The sequence below is a fragment of the Ovis canadensis genome, chromosome 24, assembly GCF_042477335.2.
Source record: "Ovis canadensis isolate MfBH-ARS-UI-01 breed Bighorn chromosome 24, ARS-UI_OviCan_v2, whole genome shotgun sequence".
NCBI classification, from domain to species: domain Eukaryota; kingdom Metazoa; phylum Chordata; class Mammalia; order Artiodactyla; family Bovidae; genus Ovis; species Ovis canadensis.
The window spans coordinates 34268604-34296559 of NC_091268.1; the positions used below are offsets into that span (position 1 = coordinate 34268604).

Consider the following 27956-nt stretch of genomic DNA (forward strand, 5'->3'; position numbering starts at 1 on the left):
TGAAGGATAGAAGTTACCATAACAAAAACCGCAGAATTGGAAAAAAGCTTTATTTCAGGGAATTACGAAAGGTAGTGAAATACTGGGAAAAAGGACCACTAGTATAATCTGGCATGACACAGAACAACCACTTAGTTTTGGTTTCTAACTACAAACACAAAAGAGGATCTCATTATTTAAGGTAAGACACAGTATGCATAAAACTACAGATCACTAGAACCCTTCTTTTAATCCAGAGATTATGAAAAGATTGTGAGACAACTAGTGTTAACACCCTTTGAGCTGTAGCATCCACTTGACACAAAGTTCCTTTGTTTATTTACCAGATGACCAGGAATCATATACCAGTTTGGCTGCAACCATGTCTTCCACCGCCATTCCTGGAATGGACAGAAATTTGGTTCAACTTTTGTCAGAACAACTTTCCCCCAAACAGCCCGGGTCCCAGAACCAGCAGTTCCCTAATACAGTGTCCATCAGGGTAACAAGGGCTAAGCACCCAGAGGTGAGTTTAGGCTTGAAGAGTCTGTGAAGGGTAAAACAAGGCTCACCAAAGTTCAGGGGGTCAGAAAACTTTCTGTAAACAGCCAGATAATAAATATTTAAGGCTTTGCATGCCAATTACTTGCAGTTACTCACCTCTGCTGTAGTACAAGTGCGGCTTTAGACATCAGGTAAACAGTTGAGCCTGATGGTGTTCCAAGAAAACTTTCTTTATGGACACTTTAGTTTGAATTTCTTATAATTTTTATGTGTCATAAAATATTCCTTTTCCCCCCAATCATTTAAAGTGTAGAAACCATTTCACTGTGGGCTGTATGAAAACAGATGGCAGGTTGGGTTTGGCCCATGCTCTGTAGTTTGTTGGACCTTTGATCTAGTCCAAACCCTAAGTCCTTCAGCAATCCCCCCTTTATCTTATAGTTTGGGGCAAATATCCTTAACCTTGAATGGGAATATGTTCTTAAAGGCCAGGGGCTGGCTTTTATTTTTGTAACTATCACTGTACATAGTATGGAGCTTGATACATAGTAGGTATTTAAGATGTATCTGCTAGATGAAGGGATGTGCCAGTAAACCAACCCCCAAAAGTGAGAAAGTAAAAATCGCTCAGGAGTGTAGATCAGGTTTCCAGTGCTGTGTCTGCTGAAGGGGGGCAGCTGACCTCTGATCTGCTAAGGAACCATGAAACTCTTTCAGACTCAACTAGATCAGTGTGATGTATGAACTAGGCTCTAGATAAAGCTTATACTGTGTTTGCCTGTCTTTCTATGCATGAAAAATTAAAAATATATTTAACAGATGGTAAGGCATAGATACACTTTGACTGGCATGGGTGCTGGGTGGGCAGAATACTCTTAAAACTCTGCCAAGCATTAACACTTTGGGTGCTTGATCATTAAAACATATGTGAGGTCTGGCAAGGTTGAGGGGCTCAGACAGCAACTATTTACCAACCATTTTGAGAGTACTTCAATATTTTAGATGTAGGAGCTGAATATTAGCTCTGTTATCATATGTGTCCATTTCCTTAAAGTGGGAGAGCTGGGCTGACAGGCAAACCAGCCAAAGAAGGGAGCCCCTTCTTTGATGGGCTTCTGCCTGTGCTAACTCAAGGTGGTAATGGTGCTCCCCATCAAAGACCTTCTTAAGTCAGCAAGCAGAAAGTTAGGGAAGGAGGCGGAAAAAAGGTCCGGCTGTACTTCCTGTCTGGGTTGCCCTCAGGTTGGGTCTCCCTGTTATTTCTCTTAAGCTCCCTGTTTTTAAACACCTTTTTTCTCCTGCCCCTCCACCTTTGAAGGATATCTTCCTCTGAGTTTCATTTAGATCAAAGTCTAAATGTTTTAATGCTGATGCTTGTTATGGGCAAATCATTTTATACACACATCTCACTTAATTCTCACAAAAACTCTAGGTAACAGGTGGTGAGAAAACTGTGACTCAAAGAGGTGAGATCATTTGCCCAAGGATGCATGTCTAAGGAATAGCATAGAGGGGAATCCAACCCACGACTGCCCAGTTCCAGAGTTCACAGGCTTTACCACTATGCCAAGACGTAAATAATTAACCTAAGTGATAGACTGCACAATGATTCAGTTATGGAGCCTGCTGACTCATTCTTCTTCCCACCAATGGGTAAACCTACCTTGTGTTCTGGTTAAGTTTGTGCCCTGGGAGCAATGACTCTTACCCAGAGACTTGAACACAGTAGTTTTCTCACAGTGGGCTGGTTTCACTCCCTTCACCACTTCTCCCAGCTCAGCGAAGATCTCGGCCTGTCAAATGAACACACACCGACCCAGGTCATGGAGCTAATATGGCTCAGGACCAGCTTCTGAAGCCAGGACAGGGTGTCCCTGACCTGGATAAGGGATAACTTGATAAAACGACCTTCTGTAAACTGAATGGTGTCAGGGAGGATGCCTCTCCCTTAAATCTTTTTTTTGGGGATGAGATGTGGGCACATCTGCTTTTGTGATACCATGATTGCAGAAATACAAATCTGCAGCCAGGGGAATGTCCTGCCAGGACACTGTATCAGTGAAGAAATAGGCCTGTTCTTATCTGAACACTCATTTTGGCAGCCCCTTCTTACTGCTGTGCCCTGGTTATGAAAAAAGGTCAGAAAGCGGTCAACACTAGTCCTGATTTGTTGGCCATACTGGGAAAGTTTCCAGGGGCTCCTATCTTCCAACCCTACTGCTTTACAGGACAGCCCAATCCAATGGAAAAGGCCGTCAAGATGATCTCTTAAGGCAAAGGGAACAGGAAAACACATGTCACCACATAATGGCCACATTATTCTGGAAGGGAATTAAAAAGGATGGAAAGATACTTGACAGTTGTCACCCCACAAAGAGGTGGGAGTTACGGAGATCTGGAGCAGGCCAGACAGAAGGGGGTATTAATGAAACCCTGGGATCCAGGTAAGGACAGTCAGATATCAGCAACAGAAAGACGGCTCACCCCTGACAAGAGGACATCTCCAGACTCTTTCAGGGCAGCCTCCTGGGAATCCACATACAGCACAGCCTGTTTCATGAGCTCGTCATCCAGCTCTCTCCAGTCAGGTCTGCTGGCGCCGATGGCTAAATGACAGCAAAACAGACCCTGAGCCTTGAAGTAGTCACAGGGGATACTACAGGCTCCAAAGAATGAAAGGGGTGGGGAAAAGGAAGTTACAGAGGACACGGGGGAACAACTGTGGAATGCCTCATTTCCCCAGGCCAACTCCCTCCCAAACAACAAGACTGAGTTCACTAAGAAGAATGACACTTGGCATTTTTTCCTTTCCATTTCATGTCCATTCTCATTAATAAAAAAATATTTTGAGGCAACTTAGCATTCATGTACTGTGTGCCTACTATCACTGGGATGTTTCACACATACTATTTCAAGTCCTCACAAGCACATTCATTTCTGATTCCCATTTAAAAGGTACACAAACTGAGGCTCAAAGAAGAGGTATGTGCCAAGGTTATATATCCAATAAGTGCATCTACGACTCTAAAAGAACACATGCTTTTCAGTTTCTTCTGCTTATCAGGAGCAGCAATTTCTTTACACAAACCTTAAAACAGAGACATCACTTGGAGCTTATTAATACCCCTCACTCCTCTATCTTCTGTCTGTCTGCTTGCTCTTCAATCATTCCCATTCCTCATTCCCAACCACTTCTCTCACCTCATGAGGAAAAAAAAAAGCCCAGTTTCAGGGTCACAGAGAAGCCCCAGTCAACAGGAAACTGGTTGCACCCCAGCACCAAGGTTTCACATCCTCTGCAGAGCCCAGAACCATAATGATGAATCCAAGGAATCATGCCTCCTGGCATTGGGACATAGGATAATGCTGAGACTGAATCAAATGCTTGCAGGGCCAGGAAGGTAATGAAAATGAGCAGCACTGGTCAGCAGAACTGGATTAGAAATGGTGGAGAACTCAGTACAGAGAAGAAAGCAGGCCCTTCTAAAGGGGACACTAACTATTCTGCTCAAGCAGAACCGTTGCCAAGTAAGAATGCAGGGCCACTCTTAGCCTTCCCCCCAGCCTCCTGCTCCTTTTGCAAAAAGAGAAGCAGGAAATCTATTTGCATGTGTTATTTCTTGGTTTTCAGAACACTTAACACTCTATGGCCTAAACAAAACACATCTGCTGGCTGGATCCAGCCCATGGCGGCCAGTCTTTGGAAACGGCTATAAAGCTTTATACAAATATAAGGCAGCATTTGTAAGCCTTCTCTCACTGCCAATCAGTTTTCTCTACTTGTTTCCTCTCCTGTTGTTCTCCCACACTCTAATTGTCAAAGACACTGATGTGAAATGTCCATCTTGAAGGTTGTTTGTGTGAGGAGTTCTATAGAACAGAAGCACCAACTAATGAAGCTTGTAAATAAATCATAAGCTGGTGGGAAAAACCCTAGCCTCTCAAGCCACCTCTTCTGATTGCACTTGTTCCCCCTAATTTGGAGCATGGTGAATTCTCAAAGGGTTGCATAAGGCCACTCAAGCCAATGGAGGTGGTCCAGGAAGCAAAGGGAGGGGCCTGACTCAGGCTGGGCTTTGGCCTTCCTTCAGTGGGGTTACATTGGGTGAGGGTCAGACACTGGCTGGTGGGATGCCAAGAAAGAATGAGGGGCATGCAGGGAAGGATGGAATTGGGCCTAACTCTTAGCCAAGTTGTAAAGTAAGTAAAATCCATTGTTGGTGTTTCCCTGTCAATTGCCCTTGTAACATACTTTTCTTTAGTATATTTAGTGCCTCTAAACACACAAACCAATTTTGTCTTTAGACCAGGGAAAGATACCAGACTCTTCAACTCCAAATCAAGTTAGCTCTTCCTAGAGAGACATTCGAAGTGTGAGAGGTATACAACAAGTGTGAGGGAGATTCTCTGTTGCTATCTTCGAAGGTAGAGCATCCACATGAAAAGAAATGTGGACAGCCTACTGGAGCTGAGAGCAGCCCCAAGGTAACTTGCATCCTTGTCCTACAACACAAAGAACTGCCACAACCGTGTGAGCTGGGAAGAAGGCTCCAAGCTCTAGATGAGATTGCAGCCTGGATGCATGAGCAAAGGACTTAGCTAACCCATGTCTAGACTCCTAACCACAGAAACTAAGATAGCAAATATGTTCTACTTTAAGCTGGAAAATAAAAATCAACTCTGTCTTTTTGAAGATTCAGCTCTTGTCCATTTTACCCAGAAGTGACTTCTCTTGAAGTTGCAAGTCCTTCTAGAAATGGTCTTACTGTTCGAGTCTGGCTTTATGAACAATAAGACCTATCCCCTGGATTCACATTCATAATATGGGTCCCATACAGGCTGAAACCTTCAATTTTCTATGGCCCATTCCTCAATCATACATGTTTTGTTTCCTTCATAGGACTTAACCTTTAGCTGGAACTATTTAGCTCATCTATTTGTTTATTGTCTACCTCCCTTCTCTAGAATGTAAACAGCAGGAAAGCAGTGACCTTGATGGCTGGTTTACTTTGGCTTCTCCAGCAGGTAAAACAGTGCCTGAACCATGGTAGGGATTCCATACACATTTGTGAAAGAACAAATAATCATGATACTTGGCCTTTGCACATGTGTGCAGAAATCTTAGAGTTCACATTATGTGCCTGTCACTAAAACATGGGGCACTGGTACCATGTTTAAATTCTCTAGCCTTCAATTGCTTGCTAACCAGACCAGTTTTCTTACTAAAAGATAACATAGGGAATCATTTAAGATCTTAGGCTTTGAGGGTATATTGCCTCAGTTCAAATCCCAGCTTTGTCTCTAAAAACCTTTGACTTTGGGCAAGTTACTTAATCTTTCCATGCCTTGGTTTGCCTACCATACAGGGGTCATGATAACAATAGTTCCTACTTAATAAGGCTGTTTTCAAGATTCAGTGATATAGTACATAACAAAGAATGTAGAACAGCACCTGCTATAGTAAGTATTTAATATAGACCAGATCTTGCTATAACCCCCAGGGTCATCTAAGGATCTTTAGGAGCCCAAGGAACTCTTATGTTTAAAGTCCCAATTATCTTACCTCACATATGAAAAAGCATTCACATAAATGCATTTAGTCACATAAAATGTATTTTGTGCTATAATTAAAAAAATTAATTCTAAGTGTTGGTAAGAACAAGTGAGTCATTTGGCTTTTGTAATTAAATTTCATGACATTTAAGAACTTAGTTATAATTGATCATTTGCATATTATACTTTATAAAATTTTAATTAAACTTATTAGTTTTGAGTTTGTGATTTTTGTTTCATGTTTTGGAGTGCATACTGTTTCTTTAAGGTTCAAATGTTTCTGAGGCCATTAAAAAGCTCAGGCATTCTGCATGAGTAAAACAACTCTGCAGAGGCAGCCCCTTGGTCCAGTCAAGGGAGAGTCTGGCCACCCAGTGTTCATGGAGCCACTCTGCTTACCATTGATGTGAGCCCCAGGCTTCACCCATTCACCAAACAAAATGGGCTCTGTTGCCATGGTGACTGTGATGATCACATCTGCCCCTGTCACAGCCTCCTGGACCGATGAACAGATCCGCACTTCTCCTGGCACTGTGTTCACAAACTTCTCTGCATTTTCTTTGGTGCGGTTCCATATTCTCACCTTCATTCAGGGGAATAAAAGGGACATTGGTGCTGTGATTATTTGGCTGTTTACATTTCATCAAACCTAGGAGTTACATAGAAAAGTTGAACTACTCTAGAGTTAAGGCTGCAGTTATTTAAATCATTCCTTATGGTGAATGAACATTTGTCTAGGCCAGATTTGAAAATGACCCTTCTCTACTCCATTTCCATGTCAGGAAGCGGGGAGGTTTTTCAATTCTAGCTTGAGACACACAGCCTCAGTAGTGTAATAGCTATTATATAGCTTAGTGATTAGCAGAGCAAATTCTGGAGCTAGACAAGTTTAGAATCAAACTTTGCTCTGTCACTTACTGTTTCTGAAGCTATTTAACCTCATTCGGCCTAAGTTTACATGTATGTCAATGCAAATCATAACTGACAAGGTCAGCATCAAACTCACAGTTTATGTTTGGGGGAGCCTGGTAGGCTGCAGTCCATGGGGTCGCCAAGAGTCGGACACAACTGAGCGACTTCACTTTCACTTTTCACTTTCATGCATTGGAGAAGGAAATGGCAACCCACCCCTGTGTTCTTGCCTGGAGAATCCCAGGGATAGGGAGCCTGGTGGGCTGTCATCTATGGGGTCGCACAGAGTCGGACACGACTGAAGCGACTTAGCAGCAGAAGCAGCAGCCTCAGGGGAGTCATAACAGGTGTGAGATTAACAAACAGGATGTGCAGTGCTGTGCATGGAACAGCTTGATCTCTGAAGGATACATAAGGAATTAAAAATTGGTAGGATTTCAGGAGTGAATCGGGACTTACCTGGTGGCTCAAATGGTAAAGAATCTGCCTGCAATGCCGGAGACCCAGATTTGATCCCCGGGTCTGGGAGATCCCCTGGAGAAGGGAATGACTACCCTCTCTAGTATTCTTGTCTGGAGAATTTCATGGACAGAGGAGCCTTGTGGGCTAGAGTCCATGGGGTCACAAAGAGTTGGGTATGACTGAGCAACTAACACTTACTTACAGAAGTGAATGGTGCAGCAGAGCAGAGGTCAAGAATAGTAGCTACAATTAGATTCCTGGGAAGTGCTTGCAGGGAGAGGGTGGTCACTGGCATCACCAGGAAGTGGGGACTTGCTAGCTTATTTAATATATTTTAATGTCTGCAGTAGCAGTTGTCAACGTTCAACTGAAAATAAGGGCTTATTTCCTAAGCCCTCATACGGAAATATAATAAGTATAGAAATAAATGTTATATGTGAATAAGTTCACTAATTAAGGTGAAAACAGTATAATAAGCCCAGTTATAAGAAAATGGTTAACCACACTACCATTCTTGATAGAAAACTATGAAATACTATACAAATATCAGGTAATCTGGAAAACTGATGTTACAACATTCGGTGAAAACTATTAAAACTATGATTAAAAGATTAATGATTAAAACTATGTTATAAGAAGTTAATATTCAAAAAATACAAAGAACTTATAAAACTTAATATATAAAAAAACACAATCTTATTTACAAATGGGCAGAGGTCCTTAATAAATATTTTTGCAAAGAAACTATTAAGTCCACCATTCACATTGCTATTAAATTAGAAATCAACTACAAGGAAAAAATTGCAAAAAACACAAACATGTGATGGCTAAACAATATGTTACTAAACAACAAATGGATTACTGAAGAAATCAAAGGGGAAGGAAAAAAAACACCTAGAGATAAATAAAAAATGAAAACATGATGATCCAAACCCTCTGGGATTCAGCAAAAGCAATTCTAAGAGGGAAATTTATAGCAATACAAGTTTACCTCAGAAAACAAGAAAAATATGAAATAAATAACCTAAGCTTACACCTAAAGCAACTAGAGAAACAGGAACAAACAAAACCCAAAGTTAGTAGGAGGAAATAAGTTGTAAAGATCAGAACAGAAATAAATTAAATAGAGACAAAGAAAACAACAGGAAATATCAATGAAACTAAAAGCTGGCTTTTTTGGAAAGATAAACAAAATTGAGAAACCTTTAGCCAGACTCATTAAGAAAAAACAAAGAAGACTCAAAGTAATAAAATTAGAAATGAAAAAAGAGAAGTCACAACTGACACCGCAAAAATACAAAGGATCATGAGACTATTACAAGCAACTACATGTCAATAAAATGAACAACCTATGAGAAGAGGACAAATCTCCCAAAACTGAATCAAAGAAGTAGAAAATATGAACAGATCAATTGCAAGCACTGAAATCAGAAACACGAGTAAAAAACTCCCACGATAAAAGTCCATAACCAGACAACTTCATGAGTGAATTTCATCAAACATTTAGAGAAAAACTAACATGATCCCTCTGAAACTATTTCAAAAATTGCAGAGGAAGGAACACTCCCAAACTCATTCTATGAGGCTGTCATCACCTGATTCCAAAACCAGACAAAGATGCCACAAAATAAGAAATTATAGGCCAATATCACTGATGACCATACATGCAAAAGTACTCAACAAACTACTAGCAAACTGAACCCAATAATATATTAAAAGACCATACACCATGATCGAGCAGGACTGATCCCTGGGATGCAAGAAGTTTTCAATATTTGCAAATCAGTGTGATACACCTCATTAACAAACTGAAGAGCGAAAACCATATGATCATCTTAGTAGATGCAGGAAAAGCTTTTGACAAAATTCAATACCCATTTATGATAAAAACTCTCCAAAAGTGAGCATAGAAAGAGCATACCTCAACCTAATAAAGGACATATATGACAAACCCACAGATAACCCAGTGTTGAAAAGCTGAAAGCAAAATCTTCTAAGATCAAGAAGACAAGGATGTTTACTCTCACTACTTTTATTCAACATAGTTTTGGAAGTACTAGCCATGGCAATCAGAGAAGAAAAAGAAGTAAAAGAAGATATAAAACTGTCACTGTTTGCAGATGATACAGAAAATCCTAAAGATGCTACAAGAAAACTTGGAGCTCATCAATGAATTCAGTAAATTGCAGGATACAAAATTAACACACAGGAATCTATTATATTTCTATGGGCTAACAACAAAAGATCAGAAAGAGAAATTAAGGCAACAATCCCATTCACCCTCACATCAAAGGGAATAAAATATGTAGGAATAAACCTACCATAACAGGCAAAGGCCTGTACTCCAAAAATTATGATTCTGATGAAACAAATCAAAGAGGACACAAACAGATGGAGAGATATACCATGTTCTTAGATTAGAAGAATCAATATTATTAAAATAACTATACTAGCCAAGGTAATTTACAAATTACTCATGGCATTTTCATAGAACTAGAACAAAAAATTTAAAAATTTGTATAGAAACACCAAAGACTCTGAATATCCAAAGCAATCCTGAGAAAGAAAAACGGTGCTCAAGGAGTTAGGGTCACTGACTTTTGACTATACTATAGAACTACAGTAATCAAAACAGTAATGATACTGGCTTAAAAACAGACATATAGATCAATGGAACAAGATAGACAGCCCAGAGATAAACATATCCATCCATAATTGCTCTCTAGTGCAGTAGGTAAGATGATGCAATGGAGAAAAGACAGTGTTTTCAATAAGTGGTGCTGGGAAAACTGGACAGCTACATTGAAAAAATTAAATTAGAACATTTTTCTAACATCACACACAAAAATAAACTAAAAGTAAATTAAAACCTAAATGTAAGCTTAGACACTATAAAACTCTTAGAGAAAAACATTGGCAGGACACTCTTTGACATAAATCACAATAATAACTTTTTGGGTCTACTTCCTAGAGTAATGGAATTGAAAACAAAAATAAACAAATACGACCTAATTAAACTTAAAAGCTTTAGCACGGCAAAACAAATCATAACAAATGAAAAGATAACCCACAGAATGGGTGAAAATATTTCCAAATGAAGTGACCAACAAGGGATTAATCTCCAAAATATTCAAACAGCTCATGCAGCTCAATTTAAAGAGAACCCTATTAAAAAATGGGCGGAAGGTCTAAATAGACATTTCTTCAAAGAAGACATACAAATGGCCAAAAGGCATATGAAAAGATGTTCACCATCACTCATTGTTAGAGACATGCAAATCAAAACTACGAGGTATCACTTCACACTAGTCAGAATGGCCATAATCAAAAAGTCCACAAACAACAAATGCTGGTGGAGTATGTGCAGAAAATAGAACCCTCCCACACAGTGGGAATGTAAACTGGTGAAGTCACTATAGAAAACAGTATGGAAGTTCCTTAAAAAAGTAAAAATAGAGCTACCATATGATCCAGGAATCCCACTCCTGGGCATACATCCAGAGAAAACCATACATTGAAAAGATACATATACCCCAATGTTCGCTATAGCACTATTTATAATTGCCAAGACATGGAAGCAACCTAAATGTCTATAGACAGATGAATGAATATAGAAGATGTGCTACATACATACAATGGAATATTACTCAGCCATAAAAAGAGTGAAACAATGCCATCTGCAGCAACATGGATGGCCTGTAGATTACCACACTAAGTGAAGTAAATCAGAGAAAGACAAATATCATATGATATCACTTATATGTGGAATCTAAAAATGTGATACAAATGAGATTATTTCAGACTCAAAGACTTCAAAAACAAATTTATAGTTACCATAGGGGAAAGGCTGAAGGTGAGGGATAAATTTGGAGGCTGGGATTAGCATATACACACTACTATATATAAAGCAGATAATCAACAATAACCAATTGTAGTACATGGGAAACTCTACTCAATATTCTGTATTAATTTGTGAAAAGAATCTGAAAAAGAATATATACATATAAATCATGTTTCTGTATACTTAAAACTAATACAACATTGTGAATCAACTATACTCCAATAAGCAGCTCATACAGCTCAATATTAGGAAAACAAACAGCCCAATCAAAAAATGGACAGAAGACCTAAAGACACTTCTCCAACATCACTAACTCTGAGAGAAATGCAAATCAAAACTACAATTAGGTATCACCTCATACCAGTCACAATGGCCATCTTCAAAAAATCTACAAATAATAAATGCTGGAGAGGATGTGGAGAAAAGGGAACCCTCCTACACTGTTGGTAGGAATGTAAACTGATACAGCCATTATGGAGAGTCCTTTAAAATCTAGGGATAAAACTACCATATGATCCAGCAACCCCACTACTGGGCATATACCCTGAGAAAAAAAATAATTGAAAAGACACATGTAGCCCAGTGTTCATAGCAGCACTGTTTACAATACCCAGGACCTGGAAGCAACCTAGATGTTCATCAATTGGTGAATGGATAAAGAAGATGTGGTACAGATATACAATGGAATATTACTCAGCCATAAAAATGAACAAATTTGAATCAGGTCAGTTCTAGTGAGGTGGATGAACCTAAATCCTATTATAAAGAGTGAAGCACATCAGAAAGAGAAAAACAAATATAGTATGTTAACACATATATATGGAATCTAGAAAAATGATGCTAATGAAACTATTTTCAGGGAAGGAATGGAGATGCAGATATACAGCATGGACTTGTGGACACAGTGTGGGAGGGAGAGAGTGGCATGAGTTGAGAAAGTAGCACCAACATACATACAGTATCAGGTGTAAGAAGAGTAGCTGGTGAGAGGTTGCTGTGTAGCACAGGGAGCCCAGTCCAGCTCTCTGTGATGACCTGGAGGGATGGGATGGGGGCAGAGGAGGGAGGCTAGGGAGAGAGGGGATGTATGTATAATTTACATTGTTGTATGGCAGAAGCCAACATGAGATTGTAAACATTTTTTTAATTTAAATAAAAAATAGAGAACAAAAACTACCAAATGATCCAGTAATTCCAGTTCTGGGTATTTATCTGAAGAAAACAAAACAGTAAGACAAAAAGTGGTAGGTACCCCCATATTCACTGCAGCATTATTTACAATAATCAGAATATGGAAACAACCTGTGTCCATCAATTAATAAATGGATAAAGCAATTATCATGTGTGTACACACACACACACACAATGAAATATTGTTCATCCATAAAAATAATGAAATCTTGTTAGCTGAGACAAAAATGTGTGGATCTTGAGGGGTTTTATGCTATGCAAAATTAGTCAGACAGAGAAAGGGAAATAGTATATGATCTCATTTACATGTGGAATCAAAAAAAAAAAAACCTCAAATGAATGAACAAACAAAATAATTGAGAAGCTGATATATACACACAGAGAATAAATGAAAAAAACTACTTGTGGTAATTGCCGGAAGGGTGAGGGAGGAGCTGGGGATGAGTGAAATAGATGAAGGGGATTAAGTACACACTTCTAGTTATAAAACAATTAAGTCATGGGGATACAATGAGCAGCATAGACAATACAGTCAATAATGCTATAACTTTGTATGGTGACAAAGGGTAACCAGATTTATCATGGTGACTATTTTGAAATGCCTATAAATATCCAATCACTCTGATGTACACCTGAAACTAATATGATATTGTATGTCAATTATACCTTGGTAAAAAGCATAAAAAATCATAAAACTATGTTATGAAAAGCAGATGAGAGAAGACTAGAAATGTTAACTACTTGTCTTTGAAAATAGATAAAAGGGAATTTTTCTTTTTTTTTCTTCCTTATATTTTCATTTCTCAAAGCAGAGGTATTAGTTCTATCATAAAAAATCACACCTTAAATCTGCCCCACCCCTCTCACACACATAGAAAAAAAATCAAATATAAGCAGTATCAAGTGTATCAAAAATAACAGGAAATGTGAGCCAGGCAGAATGGGGAAGGGTGGACTGATGTCTTGGCTTTGAAGGGGCACGCTGTGGCCTCCTGCTCTCCAGACCTCATTGTCAGTTCCTGGATTCCTAACCCTTGAATACTTAAGGACCCCAGATTCTGCTAAGAGAAGCAACAGAAAGGGGCCAAAAGAAAAACTGCATGTATGCAATGGATATAATACAATCCTTTAAGTAACTGAGTAGGCTCTGTGTACCTAGGTGTACTCTACAAACTAAGAAACTGGAAGAAGCGACTCAGGCCTTCCCCTCAACTCTTCATCTCCAAAGGACTTTCACACAAGTCATTAAAAGAATGGTCCAGATGGTTGTACTCCCAACCTGACAATTTCAGCATAACTTATATTTTAACAAAGGAGTACAGAGAAATGTCACTGCTGCTTCCCCCCCACATCCCTCACCTCCCTCCCTGGACTTACCTCCTTAAAGAAGAACTGTTCTGTGAAGACCTCATAATGGCTGTAAGCCTGGACCCCAGCTCCAAGGATACACAACACTTCACTGTTGGGTGGTTTCAAAAACTATTTGACAGAAAGGAGATAGAAAAGATCAAGAGAGACTCTTGAAGTCAGGAGAGGATCAAGTAGAGTTTGAGAATCAGGGGACCTTCATTCAAAACCTCTCAGGCAATCAAGGAGATATCATTTTGTATTTTCATTTCCACTCTGTATGGTGCGGGAGGGAGAGAAAAGCCTTCACTGGGTACCTAATATATACCAATGCTTAACCTTCATGATCTCTTTTAGTCCAGACAATTGACTCCATGAGCTAGATGCGCCCACAGTTATCCTCTTCTTACAGATGAAGAAATTGAGGTCCAAAGAAGTTATGTAACTTGCTCAGAGCCCTGTAATGATTAAATGGCACAGTAGGGCTCCAAAACCTCATCATTCATTCTCCAATGCCCACATGCTTTCTCCTGTGCTACCCCATCTCAGGGACATGATAAGCCAACCTACTTCTCAGAGCTGTGAGTTGCTTTTGGAATCCATGAATCCTTGCAAACCTAGGTTCTCAAGCTATATTTGCTGTGCCTACTCTCTGTTGATCCTGTCTCAGCCTCTGTCTTCCTTTAAAGAGGAATGTAGAGATGGCATTTGTGGGACCTTCTTAGGGTATATGTGTATCTTTATTTGGGGGTGAGGTTGTATGATCAACTCTCCAGTAAAGTCTTTCTGACCTCTCTGATAGAATTTACCACTTCATAACACTTGTTTGTTTACAAATTTATTTTCTTGTACTGGTGTGTAAGTCCCATTAAAACAGAGACAGTCTTTTTTTTTTTTTTTGCTTTTCATTTATTTATTTATTTTTTAATTTTTATTTTTACTTTATTTTACTTTACAATACTGTATTGGTTTTGCCATACATTGACGTGAATCCACCCAGAGACAGTCTTATTTGTGCAGAATTGGCATGTTTCTACTATTACCTATGAGAAATAGAGCAGGGTTTCTTGACCTCAGCACTACTGATATTTGGGCTGGATAATTCTTTGTTGGCAGGGTTTGGGTAGTTGGCAGGGGGAGGGCTGTGCTATGCACTGCAGGATGCTTGGCAGCATCCCTGGCCTCTGTCCATTAGCACCCCCTATGCTCTCAGTTGTGACAACCAAAAATGTCTTCAAACACTGCTAATTGTCTCTGGGGCAGTTGGTCTCTGGCAACAGTTGGTCTTAACTGTTTCCACTTAAGAACTACTGGCATTGAGAAAGGACATCACTTGCTCCTCAAATCATCCATGTTAAATAAGACCATCTTCTGTCTTTTCTCTATTTCATTTAATAAAAGTTGATCTTGATCTGCTCTGTATCAATAATTACCATTATTGAGATTCTGGAGTGCAACCTTAAAAACAAAAGTGTTTTTAATCATTAATCACTAGCAAAAAGGAGTCTCAAATATTAGCAGGTGATTAGAGATTCTCTCTCCTGCATCTGCACAGGAGAGATACCATTTTCGGCTATCAACTATGGCTCAAAGAAACTTGATTTGAAAAGGTTTCAAAATGACAATAACTTATGTTCCCACTCAGTAAAGAGAATTAGGTAATTTTTCTTTAACTAAATAATTCTTTTTCAGTTCTCAGTTAATATAAATCTATTCTTGGAAGTACATGTGGGCTTCAGAAATTGTTGCAGTTTCCTGTAAAAGTAACCTTTAACCTCTGAGAGTAAATCTGTAATTCTGCTTGCTTCTCTTGCTTGACACGTTGCTGCCCTGATAATAATGTTATAACTAACATCTCTTTTCCTAAATGGTATAACATGTATGATATTTATTAAATCATAATAGGATTGGTGCCACTTCATTCTTTTCCTAGAGCATGCAGATAATTAAAAACATATATATGAATCTGCTAGGTTTCTTAAAGAGTTTGAAAGACTATGTTTCATTTGCATTCACTAAGGCCTTGTGTGGTCTGGCACTCTGGTCAGCTCAGCTTCCCCTCTGGACACACTCTCTGCACCTCTGGTCTTTCAGGCAAGAAGCCTCCTTGGTGCTCCCCAAGCACACATGCCTCTATCAACCACAGGGCTTCGCTCTCCACAGGTTCTTTCCTCTGCCTGGAGTACTTTCACTTCTGCTCCTCACAGTAAGTCCTATTATTATTCTAATGCAAGCTCAGCTATTTTGGACCTCAGTTCCAAATCGAAAAAGGAGTACATCAAGGCTGTGTATTGTCACCCTGTTTATTTAACTTATATGTAGAGTACATCACATGAAATGCTGGGCTGAATGAAGCACAAGCTGGAATCAAGATTCCCGGGAGAAACATCAATAACCTCAGATATGCAGATGACACCACTCTTATGACAGAAAGCAAAGAACTAAAGAGCCTCTTGATGAAAGTGAAAGAGGAGTGAAAAAGTTGGCTTAAAACTCAACATTCAGAAAACTAAGATCATGGTATCCGGTCCCATCACTTCATGGCAAATAGATGGGGAAACAATGGAAACAGGGACAGACTTTATTTTCTTGGGTACCAAAATCACTGCAGATGGTGACTGCAGCCATGAAATTAAGACACTTGCTCTTTGAAAGAAAAGCTATGACCAACCTAGACAGCATATTAAAAAGCAGAGACATTACTTTGCCAGCAAAGGTCTATCTAGTTAAGGCTATGGTTTTTCCAGTGGTCATGTATGGATGTGAGAGTTGGACTATAAAGAAAGTTGAGTGCCAAAGAATTGATGCTTTTGAACTGTGGTTTTGGAGAAGACTCTTGAGAGTCCCTTGTACTGCAAGGAGATTGAACCAGTCCATCATAAAGGAAATCAGTCCTGAATACTCTTTGGAAGGACTGATGTTGAAGCTGAAGTTCCAATACTTTGGCCACCTGATGTGAAGAACTGACTCATTTGAAAAGACACTGATGCTGGGAAAGATTGAAGACAGGAGAAGAAGGAGGAGAAAGGGACAACAGAGGATGAGATGGTTGGATGGCATCACCGACTCAATGGACATGAGTTTGAGTAAGCTCCGGAAGTTGGTGATGGACAGGGAAGCCTGGTGTGCTGCAGTCCATGGGGTTGCAAAGAGTCGGACATGACTGAGCAACTGAACTGAACTGAACTGAACTGAACTGAAGCTCAGCTAACCCTCACAAAAGAAGTGAAAGTCTCTCAGTCATGTCTGACTCTGTGACCTCATGGACCATATAGTCTATGGAATTCTCCAGGCAAGAATACTGGAGTGGGTAACCATCCCTTTCTTCAGGGAATCTTCCCAATCCAGAGATCGAACCCAAGTCTCCTGCATTACAGGCGGATTCTTCACCAGCTGAGCCACAAGGGAAGCCCATAAGCCGTGGTAAATCCCACGGCCTGGAGCAAGACACTCCCCACCCTCCACTTTTTGTTTTGCTCCCCTTTCACTCAATGTATCTGTCAGGATTGTAGTTTTCCCATTAACTGGTGCGATCTTTAGATTAATATCTGTCTCCCCAAATGCACTCTGTGTTCCGTGACTGCAGGTTCTATGTCCCATGCTGAGAACAGGACCTGGTGCCTGGTGGGCACTTAGGTATTTGTTGAATAATTGCACATCAAGAATAAACCCTGATACATATCGTCAAGCATGCCAGAGTCCCCAACTCAGGGTATGTGCAACCCAGATGCAAAGTTACAGTGTCCATCAAACCCAAGAACTTCCTAATACTTGTCCTTCTCCCAAAAGCCCTAAATAAAATAGAAGTGATGGAAAAGAAAACATTCTACTCCTATAGCACAAAAAGTAAAATAAATATTTGCTCCTTATTGAAATAGCCCAACCGAGTCCCTAGGGAAAAAGTGGTGCAGTTTAAGCCTAAACTCTGGAGCATCAACTCAATGATTCTTAACATTTCTTGGAGTGCATATTTTTATCCATTCAAAAAGCACAGTGTAACTGAGAGCTGGGTCTAGAAGAATTAACCTGGTTGATCATCAGAATTAACTAGAAACCATAAAAATCCAAAACACCTAGATTCTTTGGTCTTACCTTCAGCGATTTCAATTCAATGGTTTTGGGAACCTGAATTAAAAAAAATTTTTTTTTTTTTTCTAGAGGCTGCTGCTGCACAGCCTGGGCTGGAAACTATTGACCTGGTACAGGAAGACCTACAGCTACCTGTACTGTCGGACTTCAGGAAATCTTAGTCTCCATTTTCTTTCTGCACAAAATGAGGCCAGTAATTCTTGCTCTGCCTTCCTCACACAAACTCAAAAATAAATTGAGACAGTGGGTTGAAAATTATTTTGGAAAAAAATCAAAGACATTTTCAAATGTAGGGCAATATTGTTAAGAGTCCCTCTAAGTTACCAGGGAACATACCTCAGAGTCCCTTGATTACTTTAATCTGAGTTGGGTCTGGATATAATTAAACAAACAACAAAAAAAAACCCAGTTCCTCAAGGTACGTACTGTAGTATAATCCCTTGCTACATAATTACCAGATTTATCCCCACATTCTTCCCTTATCATCGTGTGTTTAGAAGACCTTCAAACACTCACAATCTGAACATCTGGTCTTTTCTGCTCCAACCTTCCACTGGACCCCACGTTTCCTTTCTGCTTAGGCCTCATAAGTCAGCACTCCCAGATGTTTAATGTGAAAGATTCCAGACTCTAACTGTTCCTATCCATACCTCTTCTTTTTCACCCTAACCTCTAAAAATACTGTTCTTCTTGTAGGATGCCCTTGCACTGCTTAGAAATATTATCACCTGTATCACTTGCTATTTCTTCTGCCTCAAGGGCTCCTAGCCTCCTCCTGTTTCAGTCACTCATTTTTTTTTTGTCTTTACTCAAATGTCACCTCAGTGAGGTCTGTCCTTGATAATTTTAAATGCCACTGCTTCCCAATACCCTCGATTCTGCTTTATTTTCATCCTTCTAATTGGTGGTGTGGGTGGTGGTTTAGGAGCAAACCCTAGCCTATTATTAAACTCCAAAAGGGTTTGTTGTTGGTTAATTTTTTTTTCTAAGCAAATCATACTACAAATTTCACTTTTTATTTTATTTATTGTCTCACCAGCTCTGTGTATATCACCCTCTGGTTTGTTCACTACCACATCTCCGACATTTAGAACAGTGCCTGATACATGATAGGATCTGAATGAATACATTTGTCTGGCTCAGATATGTTGTCCCCTCTGCTTTTTGTGCAGTCCCGACTCTGGCTTATGGGGCAACCACACTGATTTGCCAGGAACAGTGTGGATCAGGGGCAAGAAAGCAGTCTGGGAGCCAAGAGGTCAAGTTTTAAATTCCTGCTCTGCCATTTATTAGCTGTGTGATCCTGATCAACTTGCAAAACCTCTGTGAGTCATATTTCCTATACTTGGCAAAAGGAGATAATCATCAAGGCTGGGGTGATGATCAGAAAGAGCACATGTAAGGTATCTAGAATCTTGGGCTCATTGTGGTAGCCAATCATTTTGTGAATCACTGTGCTCACCTAACAGCCTATATTTGGCATATGATGTTTCATCTATGCCCATAGAAAATAAAAATGTTCCTCACCTCTACTTAGACCTTCAGATTTGAGATACTCAATTCCACCCACCAGCTTGCACTAATCTTACCTTGGTGGCAATGGCAGACACTGCAGCTGTTCTCTTTGCAGTTATGACATTTCCATCCATGACCTTGGAGGAAAGAAGAAACAGTGAGGAAGGGGCATCTGGATTCACCGCTTAAGCAGAGAGAAAATGCTCTAAAAGAGTCAGCCCTAGAAAGCATCGTGTGTGTGTATGTGTGTGTGTGTGTGGGGGGGGGGGTTCAGTTGTGTCTGACTCCTTGCAACCCCATGGACTGTAGCCCACCAGACTCCTCTGTCCATGGAATTCTCCAGGCAAGAATATTGGCTGGAGTGGGTTGCCGTTTCCTACTCTGGGGAATCTTCCTGATCCAGGAATCGAACCTGTGTCTCTTGCGTCTCTTGTGTCTCTCGCATTGGCAGGTGGATCATTAACCACCAGTACCTGGGAAGCGCCAGAAAGCATCATAATAGTCTGCAAGAAAGGTGTTTTGCCTGGAACCAATTCCTCCACTTATAAGAAATGTAACTTTGAACAAATATCTTAATCTATAAGCACTTTGTTTTTCCTACCTGTAAAAACAAAGATAATGACAACCATTCAGAGGGTTTTTGTGAGGTTTAAAAGCACTGGCAAAAATGAAGACATTTAACATATGGCCAGCCCTCAAGAAATGCCCATTTGCTTTATTTGCCCCAGGATTCTCAAAGTAAGTCACCTGACATCTGTGCAAGGGCCCTGAAACTCTGCCTCGGTGGCGCTCAACTCCTCCTGCACACGTGAGTAGGTTTGTGAAGATACAGATGCTCAGATATATCCTTAGGCTAACTGAATCTGGATCACTAGGGATAGGACCCAGACGACATTGTTTTTAAAATCTCCCCAGGTGGTTCTGAATTATACCTGGCTAGTAATCACCACCATCCTTTGCTCTGCTGTCCTCTGTTTATATTATTCATCTCAATTGGTCCTCATCAAATAGTATCAGTAGTCTCATTTTATGGACAAGGAAGTGAACTGTTTGGCTATCAGTCAGATTCAGGAAGAATTTCAGGCCTTGTCATTTAGTTCCAAAGCCTGAGGTGGTACCAATTTCCTCAGTAAGCACTCTTGGTAAGTAGTATGGATGTCATTTCCATTGGGTGAGCAGAAATTGTCAAGAACTAAAGACTCTTTTCAGAGGAGTAATACATAGCCAGCTTCCTTGGGGAGCCTGAAATTCTGAGAAAATTTTAGAGGAAAGTTGTCAGAATTGAATGAGATCAATTTCTCTTGTCTGGCACATAATAAGTGCCCAGTAAGTGGCAGTTAGAAAGGCAGAGGAGCATAGTCTACTATGCTAAGACAGTATAGGCCCTGGGCTTACCCAGAGTAGGTATGAAGTCCAGTCCATCCATGCCCCTGTTAGCTATGTAAACTTGGCAACGTTTGGCATAGTTGCTCTATGACTCAATTTTCTCATCTACAAAATGGGGTAATACAATTACCTCACAGAGTGGTTTTAAGAATTAAAAGCATTAATACATATGAAGTATTTAGAACAGTGTCTGACATACACAAAGTAATTCACAAATACAGATGACTACTATTTTTTTGATATTATCATTAAATGTTAAAACAGGTCACCGTGTTCCTCTTAGAAAATACTCCCACGTATTAGAGAGTGCCCCTAATCTGTAACTCATGTAACTACATGTTACAGATTCATGTTAAAAGTTTCCTTAGCTACTGGATTTGTGCAAGCTGTATATTTGTAGTAACTGGTACAGGACAAGATCCCTACAAGAACGACAAGATCATTACTTCCACAAGTTCACATACTGGAAGCAGCAGTGGTCTCTGATGCTGGGTTACATCCTCAGGCAGTCCTAGAAACAGATACACAGTCACAGGTAACCTACACAGTCACTGGCATCCAGTCATTCAGAGAGGGGCATATGTGGTCACATTCAATACTCCTCCTTGCCTAAATTCTGAGCCTAGCTTTGTGCACAGGGGCCCCCGCTAAACCCCTGGGCAGAGAGTTGCTCACCGCCAGAAGGGAGCCATTGCTCGGCTGGAAGAGGAGCACGGTAGCCTGATGGGAGGGGACAGTGGGGGTGGTGCTGTGGCCCTCATAGAAGGTGACCAGCTTGGTGGTCAGGGCGTCCTCTGCTGCACTGTAGGCGGGCATGACCCCCAGGAACCTAGAAGAAGAGAGGGAGCAACTTCAACCCCTTCCCGCCAATGAGGAGACATCCTATCAAGCCCCTATGTCCTTTTCTTTCTCTTTCCTCACTCATTGCCCTACTGGCCTTCTCCCTCCTTTGTCCCCATCCCTCTGCCGTTGCCTTTAGCAGTGTGCAGAGTACATTCGAGTCTGCCTCTGGATGAGAAAAACCACCCCAAGTTCTGCCACTTACTAGCTGCCATAACCTTGGGTCATTCGCTTCACCTCTTGAGTCTTTGGTTTTCCCATCAGCAAATAGCTGCATCAATAGCCACGTACATATGGAGTGTGTTGAATGAAACCAGATAACGGCTTTAAAGCGCCCACAGTAGGTTGCACAAATTAGGTGTTATTAGTAAGGATTAGGGAAGCCCTCCTTTCTTTTCTCCTGCTGCTTCCCTTCTCACCCCTCCCCTTCCTCCTTTTCAGCTTCTCCAGCCCCGGACCCGGCCTTCCTCACTTACCCCCTGTGCTTGGCGACTGGCACCACGGTGCGCACAGGCTGCATGACTCCTCCGTCGGGGCCGCTGGAGAAGTTGGCCAGAGCGGTCTCCAGAGGCGGGATGAGCAGGCTGCAGCTGCGGAGGTGGTCCTCTACATCAGCCGCGCTCAGGAACACCGGCCTCGAGCTCATGTCGCCGCCGGACTTCTAACCTCAGAGCGCTCACGGCGATCCGCGTTTCTAGTGCTGCGCCCTAAATGAGAGCCGGGGAAAGCGGGGAGCGCTGCCGCCTACAGATCAGCGCCCAGCTCGGAGGGCGGAGCAAAGCCGTTTTCTTCCCACCCCCATCTGCAGGATTGGGAGAATTGGGTCCGCTCCAGTCGCGGTTTCCCCTAGGTTGGAGTTGAGGCAGCCGGCGGGCTGGGAGTTGGTATCCTTGGGTCCACTTTCTCTCCTGTAGTTAGCTGTGGTCACATTCCTTGCAAAACGTGTTAGTTTGGCGCCCCACTTTTGTCTCCACCAACTCCACTATTTGCTGTCTAGGCCCTGCTGCCAGAGAAAGAGGGGACAGAGGAGACGAGGGTGAACAGTGACAGGCTCCCTTATTTCTTAAATTATTGCCTACATCTTAGGAGGTCTTGGATGTAAGGCGATAGAAGGTTATTAAAAACCATTTTCCTTTCAATTCTGTCTCCATCTGGAGTCCCTTATCCCAAACTCCTTCCCACCCCCATTTCCATCCCCACCCCCAGTTGCCTGCCTGTTGCACAGTTTTCTCTTGGGATTAACCAATTCAACTAATTAATCCACCTTTAGAAAAGGGGAAAGTTCCCAGGGCAAGATATAATGACCTTAGTTACAAATTGCTTAATGCATCAGATGTCATATCAGCAGAGGAGTTGGGATCTGCCCTTGAAGTGAGACTCCAAAACTCTACTCTTAACCATTAGGCTACATTGGCAGAGAGGTTGGGAGAGGGCATTTCGAGCCAGGTGAAACCCAGGAGTGGAAGGAATGTTGTCTCCTTGAGAACAGTATCTTGTAAGACTGGAACCAGCAACTAGTTTTATCTAGGAGCACCAGGCATAAGACTGGGATGCTTCTTGAAGTCAAGAGGCTAAGGAGGGTGATTCTTTGGAAGGGAATTACATGGTTAAAGAGATTAAATATTTAGAAAGATGGGTCTTATAACCCATCAGAGGATGAAACAAATGAGCAGGAGTGTAGCTTGGGATATGGGTAAGGAGACTTCTGTGCTTAAGTTGTGCTCCCTTGATATTTTCACTGGGAGCTACCTAGGGCATTTCTTAGGAAATGGTCACATCATAATGAAAGACGGTGTAGTAAGTGTCAAAATATGTATCAGTGAAGTAATAAATCATATAAAATGTGCTTAGCACAATGCTTGGCACAGACTTGTTATTATTTAGTCAGTCAGTTCAGTTCAGTCGCTCAGTCGTGTCAACTCTTTGCAACCCCATGAATCCCTGTCCATCACCAACTCCCGGAGTTCACTCAAACTCATGTCCATCAGTCATGTCCAATTCTTCAGAGACTCCATCGGTTGAGAAGATCCCCTGGAGAAGGAAATGGCAACCCACTTCAATATTATTGCCTGAAAAATCCCATGGATGGAGGAGCCTAGCGGGCTACATAGTCCATGGGGTTGCAAAAGAGTTGGATGTGCCTGAATGACTAAACAACAACAGCAAGGACTATAGACCATCATGCTCCTCTGTCCATGAGATTTTCCAGGCAAGATTACTAGAGTGAATTGTCATTTCCTTCTTGAGGGGATCTTCCCAACCCAGGAATTGAACCCACGTCTCCTGCATTGCAGGTGGATTCTTTACTGCTGAGCCACTGGGTAAGTCTCCGTTCCATAATATTGTATCAATGAAATAATAAATCGTATGTAATATACTTAGGGCTTCCCAGGTTGCACAGTGGTAAAGAGTCTGCCTGCTAACATAGGAGACACAAGAGACATGGGTTCTATCCCTGAGTGGGTAAGATCCCTTGGAGCAGGAAATGGTAAACTATTCCAGTAGTCTCACCTGGAAAATCCCATGGACAGAGGAGCCTGGCAGGCTGCAGTCTATGGGGTCGCAAAGAGTCAGACAACACTGAGTGTGCGCGCGCACACACACACTTAATGTACTTAGCACAGTGCTTGGTACAGAGTAGCCACATAATACATGAAAACCTCTATTATCGTTTAAAAAAAAAAAGATGAGGTTGTGGTTGGGAAAAGCTTATTTTAATTACAATTCTGTCTCTTCAGTTCACCATCTCTAGAAGTGCATGCTCAGGGCTGCTGGGATGACAGAAGTGTTTATGTTCATTATTTGTGTTGTTATAATTATGATGATATAACATTTATTGGATTCAGAAAATAACAGAGGTATAAAGAAAACAGCAGTTTGACTCATTATTCTGAGGGAGAAAAAGCAAAACTGAATACCAACTAAAAGAGAAATGAAGTAGGAGAGCCAGATATCTTTTTTCCCCTTCACTGTTGTGAATTTAAAAGTTGAGCCATGGGACTTTTCCCTGGCGGTTCAATGGGTAAGACTTCACCCTTCAATGCAGGGGGTGCCAGTTCAATCCCTGGTCAGGGAACTAAGATCCCACATGTCTCGTGGCCAAAAGCCAAAACAGAAAACAGGAGCAATATTGTAACAAATTCAATAAAGACTTTAAAAACAGTCCACATTTAAAAAAGAAAAAACAACTTAAAAAATGAATAAAAGTTGAGCCCTGGTCAAGTTGAATGTTTTTGTATTTGTTTCTAGCAAATCTTGGAGGAACAGGACTAGTCTGTAAATTACCTCAAATCATGTTCCTTATACAGCTTTGTGTAACATCACCCAGGTCCTCAGTAAAGTAGCACTGGGAAAATTGGTCTTGACTGAATTAGTTCTGCTGGGACTGGAGTCTCAGGCAACTAACTGGTTCCAAAAAATCCAAAGCCTTTTCAAAACTAATGTTATGCAATATGCAGTATCTCGTTAGGATCAGCATTTGTACAACCTGGGCAGACAGAATAGAGTTCTTAGGTGATCATACATGCTAGGAATCCAACTGCCAGGTTCTGTGGATGCTCTAATAGCTTCTGAGAGCTCTTTTATTATTTACTTTAAATATATTGTGTTAAGACTTTTACTACTCTTTTTAGCATCAGTAGAAACAAAATTTACATGCTATTGTAGTTTAATATACTATTTCAATAATTTTGAATTTGCATCAAAATAAATGCATAATTTTAAAAAGTTTCTAATGCAAATTCAAAATTATTGAAATAGTATATTAAACTACAATAGCAGGCTAACTTTGTTTCTACTGATGCTAAAAATAAAAGCATGGTTGGGCTTCCCTGTTGGCTCAGCCGGTAAAGAATCTGCCTGCAATGAAGGAAACCTGGGTTTGGTCCCTGGGTTGGGGAGATCCTCTGGAGAAGGGCATGGCAATCCAGTATTCTTGCCTGGAGAATCCCCAAGAACAGAGGAGCCCGGCAGGCGATGGGGTCACAAAGAGTTGGACATGACTGAGCGACTAAGCACAAATGCATGATTATTCAACAGACAATCAGTTCAGTTCAGTTCAGTCACTCAGTCGTGTCCGACTATTTGTGACTCCATGAATCGCAGCACGCCAGGCCTCCCTGTCCATCATCAGCTCCCGGAGTTCACCCAAACTCATGTGCATCGAGTCGGTGATGCCATCCAGCCATCTCATCCTCTGTCATCCCCTTCTCCTCCTGCCCACAATCCCTCCCAGCATCAGGGTCTTTTCCAACGAGTCAACTCTTTGCATGAGGTGGCCAAAGTATTGGAGACAATATTCAAAAGATTATTCAAAAGGTCTCTGAATTACCTCAAATCATCTTCCTTATGTGGCTTTGGGTAATATCACCCAGGTCTTAGTTTTAGCTGCCAAACATTATGGTCTGGTTTTAACTCAAGAGTCTGGAAAGAAGTCATCATAAAAGGGGAGGGCAGCCTTCTTTCTCCTCCCCAGCCTGATGGTAGCAGCAGTGTTTCTTAGGAAGCTGGTTGGAATTCCAGGGGACCAGCACGGGTGCGGTGGCCAACTGAGGAGCAATGGTTTGGAATACAGGTTAGAAGCTGGTTTTGCAGCATGGACTGACAGCAGATCAATCAGTGTACAACAAACACTGGCCCAAATGCTGCAGAGGAAGAGGGGATTGCTGCTGTCACACCACTTGGCTGAGCTATGGAGTTAGCATACTTTTGTATAATAGTAAAATATGTTTCTAGGATTAGTTTACAAGGAGTTTCCATGGAAATCATATTGTTTCTTTCCTCATAGATCTGATACATTGTATGAACGGATATTCTAACATCTCAATTTGTTTCTGAGTGTTTTTTAATTGGAGTTTTAAGGCTTTTTTAGCTGAAATCCCCACCAAATCACTTGCTGGTAGAGGATAATGCATTTTGTGATTCCTAAGTAAGGGTTCTGGGTGGGGTTAGCCAATTTGGATCTGAATTCTAGTTCTGTCACTGTACATGCTGGATAACCTTAAACAGACTTAACCACTCTGATCCTGTTACTTGCACTGTAAAATCAGATAGTAATATCAGCACCAATCTCCCAGAGTTGTGGTGAGGCATAAAGGAACTCATCTTGTAAAATGTTTAGCTGGCAGGCAGGCTTCCCTGGTAGCTTAGCTGGTAAAGAATCTGCCTGCAATGCAGGAGACTCTGGTTCATTTCCTGGGTCAGGAGGATCCCCTCCAAAGGGGATAGGCTACCCACTCCAGTATTCTGGCCTGGAGAATTCCATGGACAGAGAAGCCTGGGAGGCAGTCCATGGGGTCCCAAAGAGTCAGATATGATCTTCACTTAGCTGTCAGGTGTTTATTATGTGAGTATTCTTCATGCTTTTTAGTTTATATCATTAAAATAATGAAAACACTGTTAGTAGGAATGACTTACTAGAAAGAATATTAATAAACATTAGTTTTGTAGTGGCCAGTAGCCAGAATGCTGGTTAACTCTCCTGTCCCTGCCCTCCACTGAGAGCTTGTGCTGGGACACATCTAGAGGGTTTGCAGTTCTGGAAGTTTCTTGCTAGCCCCCAACAGGCTCTGAGGAGAAGGTGGCCACTTGCACTTTCCTAGCCTTTCTGCCACTACCACACTGAAGCTGACAGTAGGGGAGGGCTGTCACTAGCCTAAGTTAAGCACAGTGACTGAAGTACTCACTTTCCAGTGTAAAATTTAGGGACATACTCAGAATTCAAAATACTCAGTACTAAAGATTAAGAAAAAAAAATTAATGCAATATTGAAAAAAAAAACACCAAAAAATTCCATAAGAAAAAGAACAGATTTTTAAATAAAGATAGTCAAGATTACTGACTCTTCCTTTTGTTTCATCTCCCCTACAGTACCTCACAGTACTTTCAGGTTTTTATTTTGAAAAAAATTTTAAATGTCACATGAAAGTATTTATCTTGATTATTGAGTTGGTTTCCCCTTAAATATCATAGCCAAGGCAAATGTCTCACTCCTAGTCTCTATTCGGGGAAGTAGGGGACTGTGCGGTTGGCCAGGAGCGAGTGGTGAAATATTTGGGAAGCCTGAGAAACGTGGATTGGGCGCCCCTGGAGCATGCAGGTTGCCGGGAATGGACAAGCTGGGGACTGGGCCCGTGGACGGGGAAGGGGCCAAGGCAGCGCTGATTGGGTCTTCCTGCCTACCTGATGCTGGGGTCGGACCGCGCCTTTGCGAGGTCTGCGCGCGGCGGAGGCTGTAAACCTGTCCGCGGGCCGCTGGCGGGGCGGTTGGGGAAAGCGTTGGAAGGAGGCGTGGTGCTCAGTTGATTAGCGCCCCTCTGCGTCGAGGCGGAGGCAGTTG

General features: G+C 41.3%; 1 protein-coding gene across 2 annotated transcripts; it reads right to left on the bottom strand.

Moving 5' to 3' along the window:
- Positions 1-31: 31 nt before the first annotated feature.
- On the bottom strand, positions 32-27889 carry CRYM (crystallin mu). Of its 2 annotated transcripts, XM_069570298.1 has the most exons (10): positions 27800-27889; positions 25950-26166; positions 22096-23650; positions 21455-21608; positions 19468-19530; positions 13820-13921; positions 6436-6619; positions 2968-3089; positions 2192-2276; positions 32-380 (listed from the first exon to the last, which is right to left on the bottom strand). In XM_069570298.1, exons 3-10 carry the CDS (start codon positions 22263-22265, stop codon positions 316-318), a joined length of 945 nt encoding a protein of 314 aa, XP_069426399.1. In that variant the 5' UTR covers positions 22266-23650; positions 25950-26166; positions 27800-27889; the 3' UTR covers positions 32-315. The 2 variants fall into 2 exon arrangements, with proteins under 2 accessions (XP_069426399.1, XP_069426400.1); XM_069570299.1 differs by lacking the exons at positions 13820-13921; positions 25950-26166; positions 27800-27889 and having other exon boundaries at positions 22096-22555.
- Positions 27890-27956: the final 67 nt, after the last annotated feature.

Bases quoted from the DNA above. Each gene is read 5' to 3' on its own strand.
- CRYM (XM_069570298.1), bottom strand. From the start codon at position 22,265: ATGAGCTCGAGGCCGGTGTTCCTGAGCGCGGCTGATGTAGAGGACCAC. The intron at 6,620-13,819 runs GTAAGTCCAGGG...CCCTGAATGAAG, and splicing joins AACAGTTCTTCTTTAAGGAG to GTGAGAATATGGAACCGCAC. The intron at 381-2,191 runs GTAAGAGTCATT...TGTCCATTCCAG, and splicing joins TACTGTGTTCAAGTCTCTGG to GAATGGCGGTGGAAGACATG.